Here is a 27745-nt window from a genome sequence, read left to right as displayed (position 1 = left end):
CATCTCTAGTGTGCTCATGAGCGTCTTGCTCATGATTGTGAGCGTCTCGCTTGTGATTGTGAGCGTCTTGCTCGTGATTGTGAGCGTCTTGCTCATGATTGTGAGCGTCTCGCTTGTGATCATGAACGTCTTGCTAGTGAGAGTGAGCATCTCACCCAAGAGCTCGTGAGTGTCTAGTTCGTGAATGTGAGCGTCTAGCTCATCAACGTAAGCATCTAGCTCATGATTGTGAGGTGTCTAGCTTGTAATTGTGAGCGTTTAGCTTGGTATCATGAGCGTTTAGCTTGGTATCGTGACCACGAGCATGTAACTCGTGATCCTGAGCGTTTAGCTCATGATGGTGAGCGTGGGGTTCGAGGATGTGAGTGTTACCTTGTAGAAATGAGTGTCTAGTTCGTGGTTTGCTCCAAAGTGGAAAAGAAGGATGCATTCAATTCCCGTCAAAGGAATCCCACGGAAGGAGAAATCAAAACAGGAGCAACAAACATCATCTGCCTCTGTAGGCAAATCTCCTTGCAAGCAGGAAGATTGCCGAACAGTGGTTGGGTAGAGACTCTCCCTCGGAACGGCAAGTTCCCACACTTGGAGGCAAACCTCCAGGCAGCACTCTCTGTCTCCCGTCAACAAGCTTTATCTTAAATTGAAGGTTGACATAAGGTCTTGCTTGAGAAATGAAGCCGAGGCTGGTTTCTGGTTTTTACCCGAAGGAATTACCTGAACAAAAGACAGGAATGGACGAATCCAATTCATGCTGGAGGAAGACTTTCCCGGAAACAGGAGGCTACCGACATCTGTAGGGCATTTGCCTCATGAAGAGAAGTGTCTTGTTCATGATCGTGAGCGTTTCGCTCGTGATCGTGAGAGTATCGCTAGAGATTGTGTCTAGCTTGTGATCGTTAGTGTCTAGCTTGTGATCGTGAGTGTCTCACTCGAGATCGTGAGTGTCTCACTCGAGATCGTGAGCATATCACTCGAGATAGTGAGCGTCTGGCTCGAGATCGTGAGCGTCTAGCTCATGATCGTATGTGCCTAGCTCATGATCCTGAGTGTCTCACTCATGATCCTGAGTGTCTCACTCAAGATCGCGAGCGTCTAGATCGTGATCGTGAGCGTCTATTATTATTACTATCATTATTATTATTATTATTATTATTATTATTATTATTATTATTACTAGCTGAACTAAAACACTAGTTGGAAAAGCCAGATGCTGTAAGCCCAAGGGCTCCACGGGGAAAACTAGCCCAGTAAGGAAAGGAAATAAGGAAATAAATAAACTATATAAGAACTAATGACCAATTGAAATAAAACATTTTAAAAACATTAAAACAGATAACAGTATTTCATAAATAAACTATAAAATGACTTATGTCAGCTTGTTTAACATAAAAAAAATTTGCTCCAAGCTTGAACTTTTGAAGTTCTACTGATTTAACTAACCGATTAAGAAGTCTACTTGGTCACAGCTGGAATAAAACTTCTACAGTACTGTGTAGTATTGAGCCTCATGATGGAGAAGGCCAGACTATTAGAATTAACTGCATGCCTAGTATTACGAACAGGATGGAACTGTCCGGGAAGATCTGAATGTAAAGGATGACCAGACCGTGAGCATGCAGCTCGTGATTGTGAGCGGGGCACTCGTGATCAGAATAAAAACATCTGGAAGACAAGAGCCTACACTGTGATGACCTGCGGTCTTTCTGGCGCGAGTGCTTAGAGCTGGGGTGAGAGCATCTTCTAGATAAAGAGCGCTGAGATCACGAGTAATCTCTGTGATGGTACTTTGAACGTTGTCCGGAATGTGGTGAAGGTCATGAAGGAGATCGAGAAGGTGTTGTCTCGCGTCCTGGCAATCGGCAAGCAGATGGTGAGCTGGCCATGGGTTGATGATCGTTTGTAGTTTCATGATCTGCAGCAGGCGAACATTCTACATGCAGGCTGGAACGTTGCCTGAAGGGAGTAAGAGAGAAATTGGGGCTCGTCGGGTGACGATGAGATCACTTGCCGTCAGCAGGAGGCCGTCGGAAGGGCAAAGGGGAGGCGGACCTCGTAGACAGCTAAGACGTCAGCTGCAGCAGTAGTAACTGACTTTACACTCCGATGTCAGTTGTAAGCGGCGAAGAAAAAACATTGAGTTAAAAAAATTCTTCCCCTCCAGAAGGAACAAACCCAACTCCCGGACAGGAGAGGTTCCCCCGAGAGGCGCTATCAGTGAAAAGGTTTCCTTCCGAATAACTCGCAAGAGTAAATGACGTCAACATCTAAAACAGCAACATTACTCTGCAATGGAGCATCAGAGAGAAAACTCAGTTACACCTCTAGGAGAAAAAGTATGAGCGTAAAGCAATTACTGTACCTATATGGCTAAGCCTTGAGGAGGAGAGAGTGGAGACATCTGTTCTCTACCAGCCAAAAGCAAAAAGGGAGGCAGCTCACCGAGCTGTCAGTGGAGTTAGGTGCCTGGGGTAACCACCAGCTACCCCCTACTAACCCATTATAGTGGTTAGATAGGGTTGCCACCTTGCACTTTTAGTCTAATGGTTACTTCCAACTCCGCCGAAAGTATTTCCACATAAATAACGTAAGATTTGTTAGTGAAGGAACAAGTGTGCTTTAATGACTGCTGATCAAATTACCTGTTCAAAGCGTAAAAGGAAACTTGTTGTTTGTTAAACTTCAGAAGTCCAGTGTATCCTCTCTTAATAATGATAATTCTGGTCCTTCACAATCCGTTGCTAAACTTAACCTAATCCCTAAGGTCAATCTAACAATAATAACATTTCATTCAGCAAGTACTCTGAAAGTATGCTGCATTCTACAAATTCAAAAGCCTCACAAAGAGCCTTGAAATCTGTGCATACTTTTGTTCCTTCTGGTGCTAAACCTTACAAATCACAATCGTAGTGGCTCTTATAAAACAACTAGATTGAGAGGCAGAAGACAGAGGGGGTTTTCTTGATCTTAATATCCCTCCAATCGCTAAAGTAAGATCATCTCACTAGTCTCACATTACTTATGTTGATGACATGGCATATCATATGATTCCTTTAAACTCTGAGGGGGTGATCGTTTCTATCAGGTTTAAAACGATAGTCTACGCCGTTCACTTGCAAGCTTAGCCACTAGCTCACCTCACACTAATGATACCAGGGTTAATATAAGCGCTAGTACAGTACATACAAACCAGAAACTCTACGTACCCCTGCAGTTACCCCTTTTCACAGTAATCAAACTGAGAAATCAGTGGATTTTCATATGGCTTCTCTTGCAAGACAGAAAATTGAAGAACAACACCCTACTGCTGAGATATACCAAAATAAATTGATTAAGGTAGATTCACTCTGGCATTACTGACTGTGTGTGCCTCGCTGTGCATGAGATCCATTAGTCCGTGATATGGGGCGAGTGATGAAGTTGAGCCCAAGATGACTCCAGAATCCATAGCTCTCTCGGAGTCAGCACACATATGTTCCAAAGAGCTTGTTATCAGTAGACCACTTGCCTGTCTTGAAATTTATGTTGGAACCAAGGGAGAAAACTCCTCAAAAAAAACTATCTTTCACTCAGAGAAATTGCCTTTTCTCTAACAGTATTGAATAGAACACTTACTAAGTGGCTTGAGAGTGTACTAGAATAATTTCGAATATTGCTATTCATCTTTGGAATCTTAAAAGAATTTAGCGTGATCACTTGTTCGCCAAAGAGATCACTCTATCCTGGTTGTAATCACAATCGTATGATAGGGAACTAACTACAGTAATCACTCTAACCTGGCAATGAGTGAGCTGTATTGCTCTTTCATCATCCATTGATACAGAACTACTAGCACACTTAGTAGCTGGGAGAGAAAGAACACGCTGGTGAGCCACAGCATGCTCAGTCATTAGTGAGATGGTGTGTTCAGGAGAGTGCGGTGCCGGAAGAAATTCAGAAGCCCTAACAGCAAGAACACGGCAAGTTTACGAACAGGTGGGTTTTTAAGAGCTGGTGTAAAAGAGAGCATAGACAGGATCCCATCCATCAGATCTACTATGCAAGGTGTGTTGGTGAGGCATAAAATGTTTGCAATCCAGTTTGGCTAACACATGTAGCAACAGGAGAAAGACTGAAGTCTTGTGAATGTTTGCTAAAAGGGAGATCATGTTGACGCCAGTAGGTGCACTTGGGAGAAATCCCCAGAAAACGTGTGGCCGCACACAGTGGCTTGCTCAACAGGAGCTTCTCGCTTTCCACATTAAAGCTCTGAATTATGATCATGTTCCCCACCAGAAAACATCAATTTACGTCATTTCCATTCAAGCGACAAATGATCCAGCAGAGAACGTAGTTCTTCTGCATGTTCCTTGGCACTTTGGGAAGAGACAAGATCATCCTTTTTATGTCCCAAAGACAGACAGCTCCCGGGAATGATCGTGTCGGGGCAACAGAATGGGCGGCACCAGCAGGTGCAACTAGCATGGCCACACCAATATAGGAGCAACCAAGAGCTGACAGCTTTCTCTATATGGAAGGAGTACCTTTATAACTAAACTTCGGCCATAATGTTCTCGGGGCACTGTCACTACGGAATCTACCAGTTTCTCAGCGGAAAAACGGGTCAAACTTTACTCCTCACAAGTTTGTCCCGAAGTTTGGTTAAGACCATTGCCCTTCCTTACATCGCCACCAGCAGAGCCCAACAGGGAAGGAAAGAAGGGCAGGATACAAGGTGTAAGAGGAAGAGGACTGGCCAACTCTAAGATGTCAAGGAAGAACATGAGGGGGAAGCAGTTGTGCTTAAATCTTCTTATTCCCTTTTCTGTTCTACACCTATCATGTCATGTAAAAACAAATAATTTTAAATAGAGGCCAAAAACATATAGTAAATGCGCCAGAAGTAGGGCGGATATTGCCGACCTATGACTTTGTCTCCCTGATCCATGGGTAGTGTGGGAAGCAGTTCGACCTGCTTTCCTCATTGTTTGGTATGTGCTAATCCAAGCACAACCCAAGCACACGTGTACTGAATCTGTTTCCGTGTCAACAGGTATACCGAAGAGCGGGGACGCACAAAGTGAGAACCAGTCTGGTGCGGTTACATCACCTGCCACTGCAAGCTCTCAGACCACCGAGCAATGTAGGGGAAATAAAAATACTCAGAGTGAGTCGAGGGCCAGTTACGTTCAAGGCCCAGAACTGGGTGGGCAACCATCAATAGGCCCACCTGCCATGGTAAGCCTACCTCAACCATGGCAGGTGGGCAACCATCAATAGGCCCACCTGCCATGGTAAGCCTACCACAACCATGGCAGGTGGGCAACCATCAATAGGCCCACCTGCCATGGTAAGCCTACCTCAACCATGGCAGACATCGAGACACTATGAGACGTCCAATAGTTTCTTTTAATTGTTATAATCTAAGTCATGTAAATGACTCCCAGTGTGTATTTTATGAAATTAGAAGTCGATTCCAAATCATTTGAAAGTCAGCGAGAAACTTATATTTCTTTTACTATGTAATCCCAAGATTTAAAGTTCTATTTTGATTGCTTTGAAGAAGATTTATGCTCATTTTTGTTGTGAAAATTAACTTAGACAATAAACCTTCTCTTAGTTATTATTAGATATAAAATAAATAAGGTTTTCACAGAAACACTTTCGTAAGTTCTTAAGCCATATAATAAGTGAAAGTAATCAAAATAAACGTAATACACTGGAGGAGCTGTAAACAGTGGCGGGCTACGGGAAAGACTCTTGCAATAATACCAGATAATTAAAATATGAAATGCATGCCACATGAGATAATATAAATGCTACATAGTATTCCCTAAGCTCCAATAAACGAGAATACTTGCATACATGTATTCCTAACACAATATATATGCTGAATGTGTATTAGCAATAAAGGTACATATAACAATGATACAGTAATCATATATATGGAAATAATTATAATGATAATCCATCACCTCCCCCTCCCCTTTGCGTTCAATGAGCTATATGAACGGGTATGGCGTCTCGGTGAACGCCGATACTCGGCTTGAGTGCCACTTTGCTGTTGTTGACTAGTAGCAGGGACAACATCCTTCTTCTTTGGAGATTGCTGTGTCTCGTCAGGCAAATGTGAAGGAGAATGAGGTACAGGGCGTAAGAAACGGCGGTTACGCCATAATATTCTTCCTGAGGGTAACTTCACATGGTAGTCTCGTGACCTACCGATGCCCATAATAATGCCAGTCTTATCCCATCGCTTGGAGATAGGGTCTTGGATACGGACATTATCATTGAGTTTGAGTGGTTCCAAAGGGTGTGCACGGCTGTCGTACCTTATTTTGGCTGCTTCTGTACGTGATGCTACACGAAGGTCATATTCATTTGCTTTTTCTTGCCACTCCTGCTTGAATGATGATGCATGGGCTGGGATGCATGATCGAAGGGCTTGGCCATATAATATCTGCGCTGGAGAAAGGCCAGCATAGTTAGGAGTATTCCGTATTTCCAATAATCCTTTGTCGAAATCTTCGGTGTCGATGTTCCCAGAAGGTGCTACTTTTAGGATAAAATGTTTGACCTTCTTCACGGCTGCTTCGGCATGGCCATTACTTTGGGGATAGTAAGGTGTGGATATCACATGTTGAACACCCCATCGGGTAAGAAAATTCTTGAATTCTGAGCTGGTGAACTGAGGTCCACCATCTGTCCTCAGCCTTACTGGAACACCTAAGTCTCGGAAGATGTGACTGAAGTGTCGTGTTGTTACTTCCGCTGTAGTATTGGTACCAAATTTTACAACTACAGGCCATCCAGATAGTCTGTCTACATACACCAGGAAAGATTTCCCAGCAACACTGAAGAAATCAGCCGATACTGATTCGAAGGGGCGAGAGGGGTTTTCGTTGCATAATAGTGGTTCCTGCTGTTGACTTGGCTGCATTATCTGACATGGCTCGCAGGCATGGACAGTATTTGCTATGTCTGAATTAATACCAGGCCAATATACAGTCTGCTTAGCCCGACGCTTAGTCGCCTCCACTCCACAATGGCTGTCATGAAGGCGTCTTAAAATGCTGCGTCGCATAGCTAAGGGAATTACTATTCGGCTACCATATAGGACAAGGTCATCATCGGTATATAAATCCTCCCTTATTTTCCAATAGGGTAGTAGGTCATTGTGGAGATTGTAACGGTGACTGGGGAATCCGTTGGCAACGTTCTGGAGGAGTCTTGTGTACGAGGGGTCCTCACGTGCTGCGGTGCGAATCTCTTCCAAGATAAGATCTTGTGTATCTGATGTCTTCGCTTCTGAAATTGCATCCACAGTCTTGGCTACAACACTCCTGAGAGAAAGATGGGTTTCACTATTTAACATATCATCTTCAGGTGTTGGGTGGCTCACCGGGGAACGTGAAAGGGCATCAGGGATGCAATGTTCCTTGCCTTTACGCCATACTGCAGTGAAGATATAGGGTGAAATTTTCTCTTTCAGACGCTGAATACGTGTGTTTTCTATTGCATCCAATGTATATGTATTCAAGATGGGTATCAGGGGTCTATGGTCAGTCACCAATGTGAAATGGGGCAATCCAAGTAAGTAATGGCGACATTTATTCATAGCCCAAACTGAAGCTAAACATTCTAGCTCAATGGTGGCCCACCTAGTTTCTGCATCAGCCAAAAATCTTGAACCACATTGGACCATGCGGAAACGGCCTTCTCCATGGTCTTGTAGAAGTGCGTATCCTAAACCATATAAACGAGAAGCATCCGTTTGTAGTACAGTGGGGCACGTCGGGTCGAAATGAGCCAGCACGGGTGGCTGAGAGAGAGCCTTTTTAACACTGGCAAAGGCGGCATCATGATCTGCTGTCCACGTGAAGGATCTCTTAGGGCTCATTAGCGGCCGAAGCGGATCTGCTGCAGCTGCAAGATTGGATGAAAATTCTGTTAATTGGTTAGTAAGGCCCATGAATGACCTTAAATCTGTCAGATTTGCTGGCTTTGGAAACTCTGATATAGCTCGAACTTTCTCCTTGTCGGCTGCAATTCCATTTTCAGATAACGTATACCCACAAAAAGATACAGTAGGGCTAGCAATAACAAACTTTTCTGCATTTAAAGTGATACCATGAGTTCTACAGCGAGACAAAACTTTGTTGAGCCTGCATAAGTGAGAATAATAATCCTTATCATATACAAGGATATCATCCACAACCTTGACACAATGTTGGATGCCTTGAAGAGCGATATCACCTCTCCTGCAGTAGGCATCTCCTGAAGCGCTGAATCCCATGGGTGAACGACGATAGCGGTACCGACCGTAGGGCGTGATGAATGTTGTAAGAGCTTGGTCTTCCTCTGCTAGTGGGATCTGCCAGTACCCACACAATGCATCCATAGTGGAGAAATACCTTGAATTAGGATCAATACTCCTAATTGCACTAAATGGTGACGGTGAAGGATGTGCAGGCCTTAAAACCTGTGAATTTAACTTGCTTAAATCTGTGGTGACACGAACACCACCTGTAGGTTTGGCCACGACCACTAAGGGGTGACACCATGGGGATGGCTGATCCCCAACAGGTTCAATGATGCCTTGTGCTACCATTGTCTCTAACTCGGTCTTGACGTCCTCTTGAAAGGCTAGTGGTATAAGACGTGGAGTGTAGATAGCAAAGGGTTTCACATCCTCTTTCAGGTGAATACGCATAGGTGGTCCAGTCATTGGCTTGAGTTGTGCTCCTTGATGAAACTGCTCCTTTGTCATTAGCACATCGCTATATTCCTTAAGAAAATATCGCCTGGCTTCCTCAGGTGAGGATGTGGCTGGAGGTGGAGGAACAACGGACGTTTGATCACATGTATTAACCTGGCTGACTGGGACCTGACTGGTTCCTGCTGAAGTCCTGCTAAGTTTCCTCTCTTGCATTTGTCGTGGGAAGTCCCAGGGAATGATCCTTAGGTGGCGGAGGGCATCATAACACAGTAATGGTGTAGGGAGGGAACTAAGAACATCAATATACCCCTTGTATGAGATATCACCATAAGTCATGACGGCCTCCATTGATCCCAAGACGTTACCTTCCATGGGTGATCCATCGGCGTTGGAAAACTGCAACTCAGGGGGCGGAGACAATTCCTTGACATCAATGCCCAATGCTTGTAAGTGTTGCACTCCAAAAACAGTGGTATCTGCACCAGTATCAGGGATAACATTGATCTTCCCTGATTTACTGCCATATGTGACATGTAAATTGATAGGTGGTGAGGGACAACTTAGGGGACGTAAATTAATTGAACGTATGGCTGGAGAAGATATCTTGACAGTGTTCAATTTGGTGTCCTTTAAATCTTTCGACTCCCTTGGTCCCTTTGACTTTTTCTGTGCACAACAAACATCATAGTGGCCAAATTTATGGCAAATTCGGCACTCCTTAGCCAATGCTGGGCATGCGGCAGTATATGGGAAATGGCCAGTTTTAGCACAGTTCCTGCACTTGTGGGGTACTGCCTTACATGTGTCACTATTATGCTGTTGACCACAATTCTTGCATCTGCTACTTGAAGAAGGAGTTTTCTCTTGATGATGAATTTTCTTAGGTTGCTCTGGTTTAGCAAATGCCTTCTTTAACTTCTTGTAGTTTGACACGGCACGCACTGAAGTCTGTGGAGCTTTAAGCTCTGTCGTTGTCTTCTTTGCAGCCTCAAAAGCCCTGCAAGTCAGCTTCACTTCCTCAAGTGTTGTTGTTGTAGGCATGCTAATGAGCTTCTTGGTAAGTTCTTCATTCCTTATGCCAACCAAAATAGCATGTTTCATTTGGGCCTCCACACAGTTAACACCTTTACATAAATCAACCTCCTCTGAGAGCTGTTGTAAACGGACGAAAAAATCTGTTAATGACTCGCCTTCTGCTTGCTTGCATTGAGTAAAAGCTAACCGACGAAGTGCTTCATTCTGCTGACCCTTTATATAAGTTTCGATATGAGATAAAACATCATCCAAAAGCATAGTTGAGTCTGGTGGAATACCCAAATTGTGTTCTAATAAGCGTCTCATCTCAACACTGAGACATGCCCTTAGCTGTATCAACTGCTTAGGTTGAGGTAAATTATCCAAATCTACCATAACAGCATAATCCTTCCATCTCTGCTTCCATTCTGTGTATTGTCTATAAGTAACATCATGGGTTAATGGTGGAGGCAAATTTACTGTCACTTTAGGTGTCTGCACAGCTGAATTAGGCCCTTGGAGAACACTTGCAGACGATGGTGCTGGGGTAGGGGGCCCTATACCACTTGCTTGGGGTAGGGTATGCCTGGGACCAGTCATAGCTTCAATTAATGCTTTGAATTCTTCCTGATGTCTGACATTGTCTTCTTTTCTTCTTTCTTCATCCTGTTTTCTTCTTTCTTCATCTTGTTTTCTTCTTTCTTCATCTTTTTTATCCATGTATTCAAACATTTTGCTGATTAAATCCATGGTTGAAGGGGTTGATGAAGGAGAAATAGATCTTGAATGCGTTGGAGATGACGTCATGTCAGTTGGGGTTGGGGATGATGGGGGAGAAACCTCAGAAGTCTTTGGTCTCCTTCCTTTATCGTGTCTCGGCGGCATAAATAGAAAAATCTCACGAAATCAAAGAGAAAATATCACTCAATGCCGTCAGTGGTAACGTCACAATGACGTCACAAACGGTAGCCAATCACCGAGTACAATAGCTCGAGGCAACAGAGCTATGCTGTATCTGGTAACACTGTGACTGCCGCGGCTGTTGCATGCACTGTGGCACAGCGAGTGCCGTTAGTCTCCCCTCGAACGCAGCTGAGTATGAATGTGACGCTCTTGTTCCGGCCTCTGCATATGGCCGACGCACATTAGCTCTAATCTCAGATTGCTAAAATAAACACAGCCCTATATAAAGTCACTGTAATCACAAAACAAAGTCACTGCCAGTGTATACATCCAAACCAAGTTATGGTTCACAACTGCTAACGAACTTGGTTACGATGAACACAAACACTTCTTGCATTGTCCAGGCCGGTTGGATAAGTTCACTAAATGATCAAAATTCACTTATGGCAAATCAATCACTGCGCCATCTTAGTTATTATTAGATATAAAATAAATAAGGTTTTCACAGAAACACTTTCGTAAGTTCTTAAGCCATATAATAAGTGAAAGTAATCAAAATAAACGTAATACACTGGAGGAGCTGTAAACAGTGGCGGGCTACGGGAAAGACTCTTGCAATAATACCAGATAATTAAAATATGAAATGCATGCCACATGAGATAATATAAATGCTACATAGTATTCCCTAAGCTCCAATAAACGAGAATACTTGCATACATGTATTCCTAACACAATATATATGCTGAATGTGTATTAGCAATAAAGGTACATATAACAATGATACAGTAATCATATATATGGAAATAATTATAATGATAATCCATCACCTTCTTAGGATGTAACAGTCGTCTAATTCACCGCCTCCCATCATCTATTTTTATGTAATTACCCCCGTCATCTGACAATCACAAGGAGGATGGCCACTCCCCTACATTCCTCACAGGGAAAAGTTTGTGAGCAATTATGCTTCCTGCGGGATGAACACCAGGAATGGGGTTCAACTGACAACCTGATTATGAATGTTCCACAGCTACAATCTGTAACTCCCAGGCAGGTCTGCATGTCTACTTTTGATATCTTCATTGCTAATACACTACAGACACTAAAACGACAAAGCAAAGGAAATAAATTCAACCAAGTCTGGGTCAATATGCCGAGAGTACGTTAGTATGCACTGGCGGCTGAAATCAAAGTAGTTACTTGGTGAGCCGGCAATGGGGCAGGGCTTCCGCGTTAATACCAGTAACTACAGACATCTTGTTATATTTTGAACAGTCAAGTTTTCCAGCTTTACTGAACTTATGTCCCTAATAAGTGATGAAGTTTTGCCTTTGTATGAGAACAAAACTGATTTTAGATTCACATACTTCAAGGTATACAGTAACACTCATGCCATTTTGAGTTAGTCAGAAACCCTCCATTACTGTTATAATAATTCCCATTATCATAATAAAGTTAATTTCAAATCAATTCAAAAGTAATTTTTCAAATAAACAAAATTCACAATGCAAAGGCTATTTAGTCATAAATTATGAATGTGCAAAACATTATAATTATCTATCCATCATTAAGTGTAAATACACAATATACAATGCATAAGTAAACATACATACCTCAGTCACAGTGGTCTCAGACATCCTCTTATTATTAAACTTCCTGGACCGGGATAATATTCTAGATTTTGATTTTTTCTTTTGACAAATCCACAACAGCAAAACTGCAACATGTAGTCGAGTCTCCTTATCACAGGGAAGTTCTTCTGATGTAATGATATAATCTGACAAACTTTGCAGGAAATCTTTTTTACTTCGGCATTCAGTGCTATCTAAAATGTACCTAATTAAAAGATCGATTTCATGAGATACCATTGTGTCTAAGTTCTGAGAATCCTTTGGTATTCCTTCACCTTTTAATGACAAATCTGATGCAAACTGCATTTGCTCTTTAAAAACTGGAATAGCCTTAGATGAATGAACATAAAGTGGCATTGTTAGTCTTTTCTGAAAAAGCCATTTAAGCAACTGATCAACATCAATCACATTCAGCACATTAATAGATTTCTGATTACTCAATAGAGAAGTAGTTGTTACCAGAATTTCAAATTTTTCTTGAGTGCTATTATACTCATCATTCACAATAAGGCTTAATAGTAAAAACATAACCACACTTTTACTCTGCTGATTAAGGTAAGTATAAGGGAGTCTTCTGAGCAACTTCTTCAACATGTTCATATCTTTCACACAACCTAATGCTTCTTGAGACTTCTTTTTATCAATCAGTTTACTGAAAACTGTTCCACATTCTTTGTGCACATCAGCATTACTTCCCTTAGTTTCCCTGGAAGTGGAAGACAAATCCTTTACAGCACCTCTTGTATCAGCAAGTTTAGTAATCACTTGTATGGCATAATTTTCCTTGTGCAAAACATCTGAATCTATTTCAGATAGTTTTCGTTTCCTCGAATTCCAAGAAGAAACAACAGAGCTGCATATACATGACAGGATATGGGGATGCAGTCTGTATGCTTCCATAAAGTGTTCACTATTTACATATTTGTTCCAATACTCCTTTTCTTCTTTAAATCCAGTTACAAGATGTCTGAAAATATTACAAATATTTTTTTTAATATAATTTATAATTTCAATACTGTAATTATAATGTAATTATTATGCTAATATCATAAAAACTGGCTTCCCAACCTCTATTAATATTTTCATTACTATTATTAATATTATTATTACTTATTACTTGCTAAGCTAGAACCCTAGTTGGAAAAGCAGGATGCTATAAGCCCAAGGGTTCCAACAGGGAAAATAACCCAGTGAGGAAAGGATAAAATGAAATAAATAAACTACAAGAGAAGTAATGAACAACCAAAACAAAATATTTCAAGAATAGTGACAACACCCAAATAAATCTTTCATATATAAACCATAAAAATTATAAAAAAAAAAAAAAAATAAAAAAAAAAATAAAAAAATAAAAAAAAAAAAAAACAAAGGAAGAGAAGTAAGATAGAATAGCATGCCCGAGTGTACCCTCAAGCAAGGGAACTCTACTCCAAGACAGTGGAAGGTCATGGTACAGAGGCTGTGGCTATACCAAAGACTAAAGAACACTGGTTTGATTTTGGAGTGTCCTCTTCGAAGAGCTGCTTACCATAGCTAAAGAGTCTCTTCTACCCTTACAAGGAGTAAAGTAGCCCCTGAACAACTACAGTGCAGTAGTTAACCTCTTGAGTGAAGAAAATTGTTTGGTAATCTCAATGTTGTCAGATGTATGAAGACAGAGGAGAATGTGGAAAGAGAAGGGCAGACTATTTGGTGTATGTGTGAGTAGAAACAAAATGAGACGTACCCAGAGAGAGCTATCTAATGTAGTACTGTCTGCCCAGTCAAAGAACCCAATAATTCTTTAGTGGTAATATCTCAACAGGTGGCTCGAGCCCTGGCCAACCTACTAACAGTTAGCTAGAATAAATATAAGTACAATAGCTAGTTGGGATCACTAGGAGTACTGACAGGTGGCTACTTGCTGTACTGGCTGGGGGGATGGGGCTTCCCTGCTGCCAGTTATTAACTACAGACACCTCGTCATAAATTTTGGCAGCAGGGTTCCAGCCAAACTGGAAACACACTCCTTTTTGAAGGAAGAGGGTTTAAATTTGTATAGGATCAGTCACATATTCTAGGCAGTTTTTACTTTAAACAGTGCAAAGGAATATAGATATGATTCGATCTCTGTAGCAAACCCAAGACACAGTCATCTTTAGGAATGACCGGTGGCAGTTCATAAAAGTCCATCTATAGCAAGGGTTTCCAACCAGTGTGTTGCGCTTATGAAGGGGGTCACATACTGTGCAATTAGTTACTTGGCATAATATTGATTTCTACTCCTCAATTAGATTTTTTTCCGTTTTCGTACATATATTTTGCTTTTGCTTCAGTGCATCTCTTCAAGGAGAAATCAGTGACTCGGTTCTAGTATGCTATATATCAGTCATACTCAAAAGTCAGCATGACAGCCTTACATGTCCTTGTTCCATATGCTTCTACCTACTTTGGTGAGGCAGGGTTTTCAAATCTTGTCAATATGAAAACAAAGTGCAGAAACAGAGTGGATGTCAGGGATGGCATGAGACTGGCTCTAACAAACACTAGACCAAGAATTTCAAGGCTTGCTGCTCAAATGCAACATCGGGCATCCCACTAGGTGGGTTTGAAAGGTGTGGAACTCTCGTCGTCGTCGGCGCCCACTCGTGTCTGAGTATTGGGTTCTGTCGTTAGCCATCAGCCTCCTATCTGTGGGGTGGGTGCTTATGTATGATGTGGCTGTTAAGTCCTAGTCTGTGGTGGAAGAGTCGCGGACAGTGTTCACAAGGGAGGGTAGGTGGTGGGCGGGGCTGTTCTAATCGCTCTCTCCTTCTTCTCCTCCTAGCCTCCTCATTTTGTCTCCTCCTCTCCTCGAAGTCCACGGTGCCACGGTGCACTGCACCCCTCCAGGTTTTCCTGTCCATGGCTGTTTCTTCCCATGAGGAAGGATCGATGTCAGAGCCAGGGTGCGCTTTAGTTGATCTTTATAGCGCATTTTCGGGGCTCCTCGTGGTCTGGTGTCCTGGGTCAGTTCTCCGTAAAATATTTTCTTTGGGAGCCTAGATGGATCCATCCTATGCACGTGTCCTATCCAGCGGAGGCGGTGGTGGATGATGGTGGCCTCCACGCTGGTCAGCGAGGCACGTTCTAAGACTTCAATGTTGGTGGTGTGGCTCTCCCAGGGGATTTTCAAGATCTGCCTCAGTTTCATTTGTTGAAAGCGTTCTAGGATTTTAATATCGTTTCTATATAGCGTCCATGTTTCACATGCATACAGGAGCGTGGAGAGGACTACTGCCCTGAACACCATTATTTTGGTGGTCATTGTCAGTGCGTGGTTGTTAAATACGCGGCAGTTGAGTCGGCCAAAGGCGGAGTGGGCTGCCCTGATCCTGTTCTCCACGTCCTTTTTGCTTGTGGGAGCTGATGTTAGGATGCTCCCTAGGTAGGAGAACTGGTCCACCTGTTCCAACGGTTGGTCATTCACTGTGGTATTGAAGTTGGGGAGCATCAGTCCTGGTGGATGTTGGACGAGGGTCTTGGTTTTGTCCGAGTTGACTTGCATCCCAAAACGTTCGTAGGCAGAGTGGTATGCATCAGCTAACGACTGCAGGTCCTCTGCCGTCTGACCTGGGGTGGCATTGTCGTCAGCATACTGCAATTCTCGCACTGCACACAAGGTGGTCTTGGTTCTGGCGCGGAGTCTAGCGAGGTTGAAAGCGCCTCCATCCATGCGGAAACGTAGGTCGACTGAGGGTGTGTCTGGGGGAATCTCGTTGAGCATTGCTGCGGTGTATAGCAAGAAACACGTCGGGGCCAGAACACAGCCCTGCTTCAGGCCGCCGTTGATGGGGAATGGGTCTGAAAGAGAGTTCTGGTGGCAGACTCTCCCAACCATTCCGTCGTGGAGGGCACGCACCAGCTTGACAAAATCGGGTGGCCAGCCATATCTTTTGAGGCCGCACACATGGCAGGTCGAGGTACTTTGTCAAAGGCCTTTTTCAAATCCCAGAAGATGAACATTATGGGCTGTTGTTGTTCGAGGCTCTTCTCTTGTATTTGTCGCGCACAGAAGATCATGTCTATGGTCCCGCGGGAAGGTCGAAAGCCGCACTGGGACTCTGGCAGGACGTCTTCTGCGAGAATAAGGAAGCGGTCAAGGAGAATCCGAGCGAAAATCTTACTCGCGATGCTTAGTAGTGATATTCCCCGGTAGTTATTACAGTTCTCCCTGTCTCCCTTCTTGAAGATGGTAACGATGTTTGCATCGCGGAAGTCACTGGGGGGGTCTTGGTCTCCCATATTTTCAGTATAAGGAGCATCAAACGGTTCCTCAAGCCGGGGCCACCGTGAGTGAGTAGCTCCAACGGGATGTTGTCTGGCCCTGGGGCTTTGCCGGGCTTCATGCGCTGCAGGGCCTTGTTGAAGTGACGGACGGGATGCTGCGGGGTCATTCGCAGGAGATCGTCTGGGGTGTCTGCTTGGTCATTGAGGAGGTTCTCAAAGTGAGACCTCCACCTGGCCAGGATGCCCTCGCTGTCGGTGATGGTCGTGGCCCCATCCGCGTCCTTCAGGCTGCCCACTGATGACCGTGTGGGACCGAATATTTCTTTTGTTGCTGCATAGAAGCTGCGCAGGTCACGTTGGTCAGCGAAACTCTGTATTTCTGCAGCTTTTCTTTGCCACCAGGTGTTCTGGGCTTCACGGATACCTCTTTGGCAACCAGCTTCAGCCACCTTGTGAGCACATTTGTTAGCTGCTGTTGGTTGGTTTTCCAAAGTCAGGCGTGCTTGTAGGTTTGGTTTCAATGAGAAGAGAGATGGTAGCATCATTCTCGTCAAACCAATCCTGCCGTTTCTTGGTGGTGTAGCCTAGTGTTTCCTCCGCGGCACGGGCCATGGCGTTTCTGAGGGTGGTCCAGTGGTGCTCGACAGTGGCCTGACCCACAGGGTCTGCGAGGTATTGTTCGCAGGCTTCCTTGTAGTTCTGTGCCACCTGTGGGTTGCGGAGCTTACTACAATCAAAGCGTTGGTGTGGTACGCTGTCAGGTGCCCTTCTGGGTGGTCGTAGGGTCGTCACGGAGAGTCGGGAGATGAGGAGTCTGTGGTCCGTCCAGCAGTCGTCCGCTCCGGGCATGGATCGGGTGTTCGTCACGTCTCCTCGGTCTCTGGCTCTGGTCAGGACGTAGTCCAGGGTGTGCCAGTGTTTAGACCGTGGGTGTCTCCATGTGGTCTTTTGTCGCTTTGGTAACTGGAAGATGGTGTTGGTTACCACAAGTTGGTGTTCTGCACACAGACCCAGCAGGAGTTGGCCATTGGCGTTGCAATTTCCAATGCCATGGCGGCCGATGATTCCCTCCCACAGGCGATGGTCTTTGCCTACTCGGGCATTAAAGTCGCCAAGCACAACGAGCTTGTCATTGGCGGGCACTGCCTGGATGGTGCGGTCGAGCTGGGTGTAGAAGGCAGCTTTGTTATCATCGGTTGAGGTCATAGTCGGGGCGTAGACAGAGATCAGGGTGAGATGTCTGTCCCGCGTGATGGGGATGCGGACAGTCATCAGGCGCTCACTGATGGCCTTGTGAGCGAGGTTGTGCTGCTGCACTAGCTGGGAACGGATGGCGAAGCCGACACCGTGGATGCGAGGCTCCTCTAGGGCCTTGCCTTTCCAGAAGATGGTGTAGCCTGTTCCAGCTTCCCTGATGTTGCCCTCTTCGGGTAGTCTGGTCTCGCTAAGAGCCGCCACATCAACATTGAAGCGGGCTAGCTCCTTGCTGACGAGGGCTGTACGTCGTTCTGGGCGGTTGGTGTTCGTCACGTCTTGGAGGGTGCGGATGTTCCACGCACCTAAGGTTAATATTCTTTTCTTGTTTTTTCGACCGCATTAGTGGGATGTCCGCCAGCCGCGGTGAGCTGACCAGACGGGTTTGCCGTGTCCGATGTTTACCCCACCTTTTCTAGGGGCCTCCCCATGTGGGGTGGGCTGCGGTGTCCTCAATAGGCCAGCCCAGTCACGGGTCCAGCTGCCGAACTCTGGTGTCACGGCACCGTCACCAGAGAGCGACTGAATCTTAGACTCGCCGCCTGAGTGCAGTCGTGGGTTAAGGGCTTCCAGCTATCCAGGCCTGCCCCCTTCACCCACGGTGCTGTCGCCTCAGGACTTGCTGGTGGTGATGATGATGATGATGGTGAGAAAGAGATGAAGAAGGGTGGAGGAAACGACAGAATGCCATTAGCTAGGTATATTGATTTGGGTGGTCGTGGCTTTGCAACGGCCACGTACACACACTTGGCCCACATCATTTTCACCGCAGCTCAAGGCATATGAGACAGGCGGCTTCTCCGATGTTGGTTGCATCGGGCTGCCGGGTTCTTGTTATGTCAAGGCCCGCCTTGTTGCCTGCCCGACAGGCATTGCCCTCTTCCGCCGGCGCTGGGAAGCTCCGCCATTGGGGTCTTGTTTGGTTTGATTTTGGAGTTTTCCTTCTCCTAGCCTTTGCCTATCTTAAAATAAAGGAGAAGGCCTATAGGGGTCCAGTCTTGGTCTGGTCTCTCAGAACTGGCCTTAGCGGTATGGTTGAGCCTGCCAGGGTGGATAAACTACCCCACCGCCATTGCCCAGCCCATCATTGGGACACTCAAGCCCCTCTACTGCAGCAAAGTGCTGGACCATCAGAGGGGCGTGGAACTCTATGTATATTGGTAATACGTATTGCATGAATGATTATGCTCTTTCTGTATAATGGTGCAAGTCAGTTTGCCATTAAATAATTATACAATACTGAATGATTTCTTTAGGTTTGATAGTTGTGGAAAACTAAGCGTTTTATCACTACTAACACCAGCTTGTTTTTCATTTTTTTTTCTTTCAAGGAGAGATATAAATGGTATCCTTAAAAAAATAATTCAAAAACTTTGTAATTATTTATTGGCAAACTTAATCATAGCATTGATCAAATCTTAACTTACAAAAACAGGATAATTATTCTTGCAATATTATCAACATACAGTTTTCAACAGCTATCAAACCTAAAAAAAATATTCAATAATTCTGTAATTATTTGCTGCTTCCAATTTTTACTTGAGTCTGCATTTCGTCATGTAGATCCTACAGGATGTTGATGAATTTAGGTGGGACACCAAATTTGGAGACAGCATTCCACAAAAGTTCACAATTAACAGTCGAAAGCTTTGGTCAAATCAATGAATGCTATATACAGATCGCAATTATGCTCATGACATTTTTCTTGTAGTTGACCGATGACAAACGTCATATCACAAGTGCTCCGATCCCCACGAAAAGCCACATTGTGATTCGGGAAGTATGGTCTCTGACAACAGTTTTGTTAGTCTCGAGAACATAAGACTTGTTAAAATTTGACCAGGAACAGCAAGGAGAGATATGCCTCATTAATTGTCACATACTGAACGATCTCCTTTCTCTTTGTTGATTGTAATTATATCAGGGTCTCAGAATTCTTTGGGGACTTTCCAAGAGTCCAGATGGACAACATAAGGTCATGGAGGTGCTTAAGGAGTAGATATCCTCCCTTCTTGAAAAGTTTGAGGGCAAACCATCTGCTCCAGGGCCTTTGTTATTTTTCAGGGCTTTGACGGCTTCTTTAGTTTTAGGAAAGGTGGGCTGGTCATCAAGGGCCATTACTGGAAGGATGTCCATGACGGTGGGTTCCATAGCGTTTCTTTGATTAAGAAAGCCACTTTAGTATTGGGCCCAACGATCAAGAATTTCTTGTTTATCTTTCAGGAGTATTTGTTCAGATGACTACCCAGGTGTTACATTCCATTTTATTGGTCCATAAATCCATAAATAGATTTCAGCTCACTGTAGAAATCGTGTTGGTCGTTTCTATCTGAAAGAATTTGCAATTTTGCTGAACAAGCAAGCCACCAGCTGTTTTCCATGTTACGTAGTGCTCTCTGAGTTTCAGCTCTAAGGTTGGGAAATCTAGTCTTTAGTGAACAGGAGCTCGGGTTTGAGAGACAATCATTATGTACTCTGTTTTTCTTTTTGATGAGTTCATATGTGTCTTCTGCATTTTCGTTAAACCAGTCCTTGTTGAGATGTGTGGAGAATACCAAGGTTTCTTAGAACACCAAGGTTTCTTCTGCCGAGTGATGGATTAGTACTTTTAGGTTTGACCATTTACTATCGACATCTATTTGTTGCCTGGTTCAATGGGTGAAAGACGAGATATGTTATCTGCAATTGAACTGCGATAGTTTTCCCTTGTATCGATATTTTTTAAAGCATTGCAATTCAGTTTTTTTGGCGGAAGGTATGCACAGGGTCTGAGGTTTCATTTTGAACCTTAACTTGGTTCAAACAAGGTTGTGATTTGTCGAACATTCGGCATCTCGCATTGCTCTAGTATGAAGTACTGTACTTTGTTTTGGTCATGTTGTCTGACAAGCACATAGTTTAGAAGATGCCACTGTTTTAACCGAGGGTGTATTCACAAATTCTTACATTTATTCTTCATCTGGTATAAGGTGTTGGTTATAGCCAAGTTGTGTTCTAAACATGGGAACAAGAGTCTGAGGCCATTGCTGTTCATTTTGCTAATGCCATGGTGGCTCAGAACTCCTTCCCAAAGATTTTGGTCTTTCCCCACTTTAGTATTAAAATCACCTAATACAATCAGTTTATCCTTATAAGGTGTTCTGTGAATGGTGGAATCTAAAGTTTTATAGAGTCTTTAAAAGCAATATCAGAGTCAAGTGTAGGAACATATGCACTTAGGAGGGTTAAATATTGGCTTCTGGAGAGTGGGATGCATCAGAACATTAGCCTCTCTGATATGCCAGCTAAATCCTTAAAAAATAATTGAATTATTTTTTAAAGATACATTTCTTTCTCATTCCTTAACAAAAATATAAAACGAAAATCAAGCTGGTGATAGTAGGGGGTCACGTGTGTTCAAAAGTTTTGGGTAAGGGGTAGTGAGTGAAAAAACATTAGGAACCACTAGTCTAAAGGAACCCATCTATGATGCCCCTCAGTGTCCCAGAAGCAGCTCTCAGTGCTCTTGGAAATCTGAACCAATAAAAACCTGTTCATGTCTCAAAGAGGGCATATTGTACGTACATTTGAAAAAGAGGGCGTCACCATGGTCTCTTCTATCAGCCCCACACCCACCCCAATATGCCTAGTCAGAACAATCAGGCATGGGAAGGGGAGAAAGATTGCACCAAGGGAGGAATATCAGCAAGTAATGTTTTACCACGAACTTCATAAATTTGGAGTTGCCATGACCAGTACATGCCCTAAAAATCTCTTTACATCACTAAAAGTGGGGAAGAGTGAGTGAAACAGATGACTCTTATGTAAGTACAGTATGGAAACAATAGAGTTTATTATTGATATTGCATTTAATTCAATGAATACTACTGTGTAGCCATAATACTGACTACCACAATCTTTTAGAGTGGGTATGTAGTGGAGAGACAAAATCACAAATTTTTAAGTAATTTGTATTTTTCCTAACATACTTACCTAGAACTACTTTCTTAGGAGTTACTGGTAACTCTTTCCCAACCGACCAGAATTTTGTGTAGTTCACCCTATTCCCATTTTCTATGGGTGACCTCAGGCGGAGTGATACGCGCCCTGAGGGGACCCGGGGTCGGAGAGCGTGCTAGTTCAGGTCGTGCTCCTCAGTAAGTTTCGTAGTAAAAAGGGTTCTCCTCAACCCTGCAGGACCCTCGGGGAAGGATGGGCGGGCCATAACCCGAAAGTAGTTCTAGGTAAGAATGTTGGGAAAAATACAAATTACTTAAAAATTTGTGATTTGTTTCAACACAGAGTACTTACCTAGAACTACTTTCTTAGGAGACTTAAACTTTAGGAGGAAGGAGTGTCCTGCAGGGACTAGGGTCTGAAGGTTAGGAGCACGAGCGGGTGAAAAAGGGAACCTCGAAGGGGAACTAGGTTCCGATGACCCCTACTAAAAAACTGAATGAAAATAGGGGAAACTACCCAAAAAACTAACTTAGTGTCTAAGTGGCTTACCTCTGAACCATTACTTCTGAGACGTATTTCTTTCTGAAGACGTATATCCTGGCCGCCAGAGCCTCTTGAGTCACGCCCACGCCGGGGATTAAGGGTAAGGGGAAGGATGATAAGGGGGAAAGGTAAGGGATGAACGTGTGTCTCATGGCTTACCACCCCCGGTTTCCCTGGGGCCATGACCTTCAAATCTTTTGCAGGGCCGATATGACTGGGCCAAGGGCGAACCCGTCCAAGGATTTCCTAGAGCAGTCCTTCAGGTAATGTTCCGTGAAAGTGGACTGTCTGGACCAGGTACCCACTTTCAGAATTTGGCCCACGGCCATGTTCTTCTCAAACGCTAGGGAGGTGCCTAGACCCCATAGCATCGTAAGCTCTCTTGATCACCTGTCGCAACCAAAAGGAGATTGAGTTCTTGGAGACTGGATTCTTCACCTGACCGGTCGAGACGAATAAACTCTTAATCTCAGGTCGGAGTCTGGAAGTCCTTTCAAGGTATTTTCTTACTGCTCTGACCGGGCATAAGAGTAAGTCTTTAGGGTTGTCTGACCGAGGGATCGCTGGAACCGAAAAGCCCTCGAACCGAGGGTCCCAACAGGCTGGGTTCTGCGTTTTGGCCACAAAGTTAGGGACGAACCTAAACGAGGCATCCCGCCATCCTTTTGAGTGTGAAACCTCGTACGATAATCCGTGCAACTCACTAACCCTCTTCGCCGAAGCCAGGGCTAAGAGGAAGACCGTTTTGAGGGTGAGCTCCATATCCAGGATGTCCTTGAGGGGCTCAAAGGGAGGTTCTGACAGGGCTTTGAGTATTATGGCTAGGTCCCACTGCGGTACCCTCACCTCCTGTGGGGGGGCATGACTGCTCAAAGCTCCTGATGAGCATCGAGATGTGCCGGGAGGTTCCAAAGTCAATGCCCTTCAGGAGGAAGACTTGACCTAACACTGCCCTCACTCCTTTTATTGCTGGAATGGAAGAGCCCAAATCGTCCCTGAGATACACTAGGAAGTCCTCCACGTCGTGGATCGAGGCCCCCAAGGGTTTGATATTCCGGGAAGCGCACCATTTCGAGAAGACTGCCCATTTCGCTTGGTAGACAGCGATAGAGGACCGCCTTAAGTAACCCGACATCCTCGTCGCGGTCCTCGATGAGAATCCATCTTTCTTCAGAGGCCGCTCAATAACCTTCACGCGTGAAGGCGGAGGGACCGAGGGTTTTCGTGAAACCTTTGGAAGTGGGGTTGACGAAGAAGGTCTGGCCTGTCCGGGAGCGGCCAAGGAGGAAGAAGGGCCAGTTCTTTTAGGTCTGCAAACCACTCCCTCTCTGGCCACCAAGGCGCAACCAAAGTCATCTGAAGGTTGGCTGTTGTCCTTACTCTGTTGAGGACTTGACGTATCATTCTGAAGGGGGGGAAGGCGTACACATCGAGGCCATCCCAAGGGTGTTGGAAGGCGTCCTCGAACGCCGCTGACGGATTTGGGACTGGAGAACAGAACACGGGGAGTTGGGCGTTCAGACGTGTGGCGAAAAGGTCTACTACTGGGGAACCCCACTTCAGTATGACTGACTGAGCTATCCTTGGGTGTAGAGTCCACTCTGACCCTATTACCTGGCCTACTCTGCTGAGGCCGTCCGCCAGGACGTTCCTCTTTCCCGGGATGAACCTTGCTGTGAACTCGATCCCTTCTTCTGCCGCCCATTCTAGAAGTTCTGTCGATAACGAACATAGTTCTTTCGACTTTAGACCCCCTTTCTTCTTTACGTAGGCTACTACTGTGGCGTTGTCGCACATCAACGCCACTGTGTTCTCCCGGAGGAGATGAACGAATTCTTGACTCGCCCTCAGCACAGCCATCATCTCTAGCACGTTTGTGTGATGCTTTACTTCCTCGCTCAACCATTTTCCCTTTGTCGATTGGACGAGTAGGTGAGTGCCCCAACCTTCCTTCGACGCATCCGTAAACAATAGGACTTCCGGAAGGTCGGGTGCGAAGGGCATCCCCATCTCGGTGTTCCTCCTGTCGTGCCACCACTGCAAGACTACCTTCGTTTCTCGGGAGACCGGAACCAGTTTGTGGGGATTTCTCCCCTGGGTCCAGTGTTCCTTCAGGTTCCACTGCACCGCTCGAAGTTTGATTCTCCCTTGTGGCACTAACTTTTCCAAGGACACTAGGTGGCCCAGCAACCTCTGCCAATCCTTGGCCCTCCTGGGTTGGTCCAACAGAAAGGGTTGCAGAACTCGCTCTAGGTTCTCCAATCTCTCCAACGAGGGGAAGGCTCTTACTAGTCGGGTGTCCAGGACCATCCCCAAGTAGGTCATCCTGGTGGAGGGGATCAGTTGGGACTTCTCTACGTTGACCGTAATGCCCAACTCCTCGCAGAGACGAAGTATCTTCGCGCCCTGTTCCTTCAATTCTTCCTTTGAGGCTGAAAGAAGCAACCAATCGTCCAGGTACCGGATCAGACGGATGCCCTGCTCGAGTACCCATACGGAGACCGTCGTGAAGACTCTTGCAAACACTTGAGGAGCCATCGACAGTCCGAAGCAAAGGGTCTTGAATTGTAGCACTCGGGAATCCCACTTTATCCTGAGAAACTTCCTGCTGGAGGGATGGACAGGGATTTGGAAGTAGGCGTCCTTGAGGTCCAGGGATATCATGAAGTCCCCTTCCCTCAAGGCGGCCAACACTGTCTTGGCAGTGTCCATCTTGAACTCGGTTTTCGCCACAAACTTGTTGAGGGCCGACAGGTCTATTACCGGCCTCCATCCCCCTGTCGCCTTCTCCACCAGGAAGAGCCTGCTGTAGAACCCCGGGCCGGGCTCTTCGACTAGTTCCAACGCTCCCTTGGAGATCATGGACGACACTTGTTCCTGCAGAGCTACCCATTTCAAGGGGTCCTTGGGTATCAGCCACTCCGCCTGAAGGGCTGGAATAAGCGGGGGAGGTTCTGCTAAGAAGGGTAGTCTGTAACCTTCCCTCAGGATTGTCACCGTCCAGGGATCCGCACCGTAATCCACCATGCTTGCCAAGAGTGTCTGAGGCATCCCCCTACTTGAGGCTCCTGTAGGAGTAGGGGGCCTCGCCTCCTATCTCCTTGGGGGGGGGGGGTCCGGACCGACCTCTTCTTGAGTTCCCGAAGGACGGTCTAAAGTTAGACTGGGGTGCTAAGTTGTTTGCAGCCAGGGAGCTGAAGGGGGCTCTCCTCTAGGTTGGGCTGGGGATGAACGGGAAGGGTGAGGGGCGTCCACGGAGGGTCTCCTGTGAGGTGGGCGCCTCATTGGGGGAGGTCTATGGTCTCCCACGTCCTTCATCTTCCTCACCCATTCCATCGTCTCTTCCACTAACTTAAGGGGAAAGATTGCCTCGTCCCAGATCGAGGAATTTCTCAATCTTCTTGCTTCCCGGTCAGGGAGTTTCCTCACTAATTTGCTGAGAATAGTGTCTCTCTTCCTCAGGACCCAATTGGTAGCCTGGGAGAGGGATTGATAGGATAAGAATCTTAGGGCTTTGCCCCCTGAGCTAATCATCTCTCTCAATAAGGTTTGGTTTTCTGGTAGGGACAAATCATGAGAGGACTGAAAGCCAACCAACGTGCAGGCCCACCAGTCCAACCAGGAGGACACGTAAACTAAGTCCTGGGCCATGTCCTCCATCATGGAGGTCTCCGAAGGGGAAAAACACACAGGGGACGTGGATGCTCTGCCTTCAGCGGCACCCTGGTTTAACGAGGTGATGGCTGTCTCCGTTGCGCGGGGTCCTCCCCGACGACCTTCCGGCACGTAAAACCTCTTCTGTGCCCTCAGACCTGGAAGCAGCTTCGAGGCACCTTGACTCCTAGGGGCGCCCGCCAGGCCGTCCAAGAATTTGTCAATATGCTCCATACCCAGCTTTATGTCAGGAGCTAAGGATAGAGCTAAGAAGAGCTTTTGCTGTATAGGGTTCTCCACCAGCCTGCTAAGTCCGGAGAGCCAGGCCTGTTCAGTGGTGGGCATGGGTTCATCCAGGCGATGGTGCCACCTTATGAGGGCCAACACCTTGCGGTAGGAGGAGATTTCATCGTACGAGCACTCTCCTCCCTCAACCAGGGCCTCTGTCACCAGTCCCTCCGCACGAGTATCATCGGTGACGGTGGGGGGGGTAACGTTGGATGGGCCTGCCCGTGTCACGGGCGGACCCGCAGAGGCGAAGGTATCCGTCATGGGATTACCTTGCCCTGCGGGTGTCCTCGCATCTGTGGGAATATCCCTGGCCGTAGGGCACCCTTGAAGCTTAATGAAGTCAGCCAAGGAGCCCGTGGCTGGCGTTACACCTTCCACCTGATGGAGCGCCTCCCTCCGCAGAGTAGAGGCAGCGGAGGCCTTCGTCAACTTAGGCGCATCACGGGGAGCTTGGAAAGGCCTCCCTCGGTGAAGTTCTTGTCCGTAGGAGGAGAAGGAGGGGAGAGACAGTGAGGATGAGGCTCTAGGGAGCCACCCGGAAGCGGCCGCGGATGTGGTGACCTTAAACAGCTCCCTCTGGGGCACCGTGATACTCACCCAATCCTTCGACTTACTCCTCTTCGCCTTCTTCTTGGATGGCCTGGACTCCTTCTTCTTCTGTCTTGAACGGGAGCGGGACTTCTTCTTTTTCCTGGACCTCTCGCGTTTCCTCCTCGCGGACCTGGGGGGGGGGCTCCATGACGAATCTCTGGTTCCGCGGGCTGCAGGAAGACGGGCGGGAGCATCGCCGAGGGCGCTGGGGGGGGACCGAGGAACATTCTTCCGGACGTTCCAATGGTCAAACTCCTCTTCTAGCCTGAAGGGTGACCTGCAGGGTGTTCCAGGGAGATCCCAAACGGCGGGGTCCGAATTCGACGAATGGCCTTCTCGGCAACCCCCCCCCCCCCCCCCCCCGCCGGCCGAAGTACCTGAAACACATGCCCAATTATTATTATTATTATTACTATCCAAGCTACAACCCTAATTGGAAAAGCAAGATGCTATAAGCCCAGGGGCTCCAATAGGGAAAAATAGCCCAGTGAGGAAAGGAAATAAGGAAATAAATAACTGAAGAGAACAAATTAACAATAAATCATTCTAAAAAAAGTAATGTCAAAAGAGATATGTCATATATAAACTATTAACAACGTCAAAAACAAATATGTCATATATAAACTATAAAAAGACTCATGTCCGCCTGGTCAACAGAAAAGCATTTGCTCCAACTTTGAACTTTTGAAGTTCTACTGATTCAACAACCCGATTAGGAAGATCATTCCACAACTTGGTAACAGCTGGAATAAAACTTCTAGAGTACTGCGTAATATTGAGTCTTATGATGGAGAAGGCCTGGCTATTAGAATTAACTGCCTGCCTAGTATTACGAACAGGATAGAATTGTCCAGGGAGATCTGAATGTAAAGGATGGTCAGAGTTATAAAAAATCTTATGCAACATGCATAATGAACTAATTGAACGACGGTGCCAGAGATTAATATCTAGATCAGGAATAAGAAATTTAATAGATGGGGGA

The 27745-nt window shown here is 45.7% G+C and overlaps 1 protein-coding gene across 1 annotated transcript in view; it reads right to left on the bottom strand.

Moving 5' to 3' along the window:
• The window catches only part of LOC137637028 (uncharacterized), a 190338-nt gene that overhangs the window by 38674 nt on the left and 123919 nt on the right, over window positions 1–27745 (bottom strand). The window contains exon 10 of the mRNA XM_068369337.1: window positions 12226–13210. Coding sequence (XP_068225438.1) covers window positions 12226–13210 — 985 coding nt within the window. The remainder of the gene's footprint in view (window positions 1–12225; window positions 13211–27745) is intronic.

This window comes from Palaemon carinicauda, unplaced genomic scaffold, assembly GCF_036898095.1.
Source record: "Palaemon carinicauda isolate YSFRI2023 unplaced genomic scaffold, ASM3689809v2 scaffold5, whole genome shotgun sequence".
NCBI lineage: Eukaryota > Metazoa > Arthropoda > Malacostraca > Decapoda > Palaemonidae > Palaemon > Palaemon carinicauda.
The sequence above is the reverse complement of the archived record's forward strand: the minus strand, read 5'-3'. Positions and strand labels throughout refer to the sequence as shown.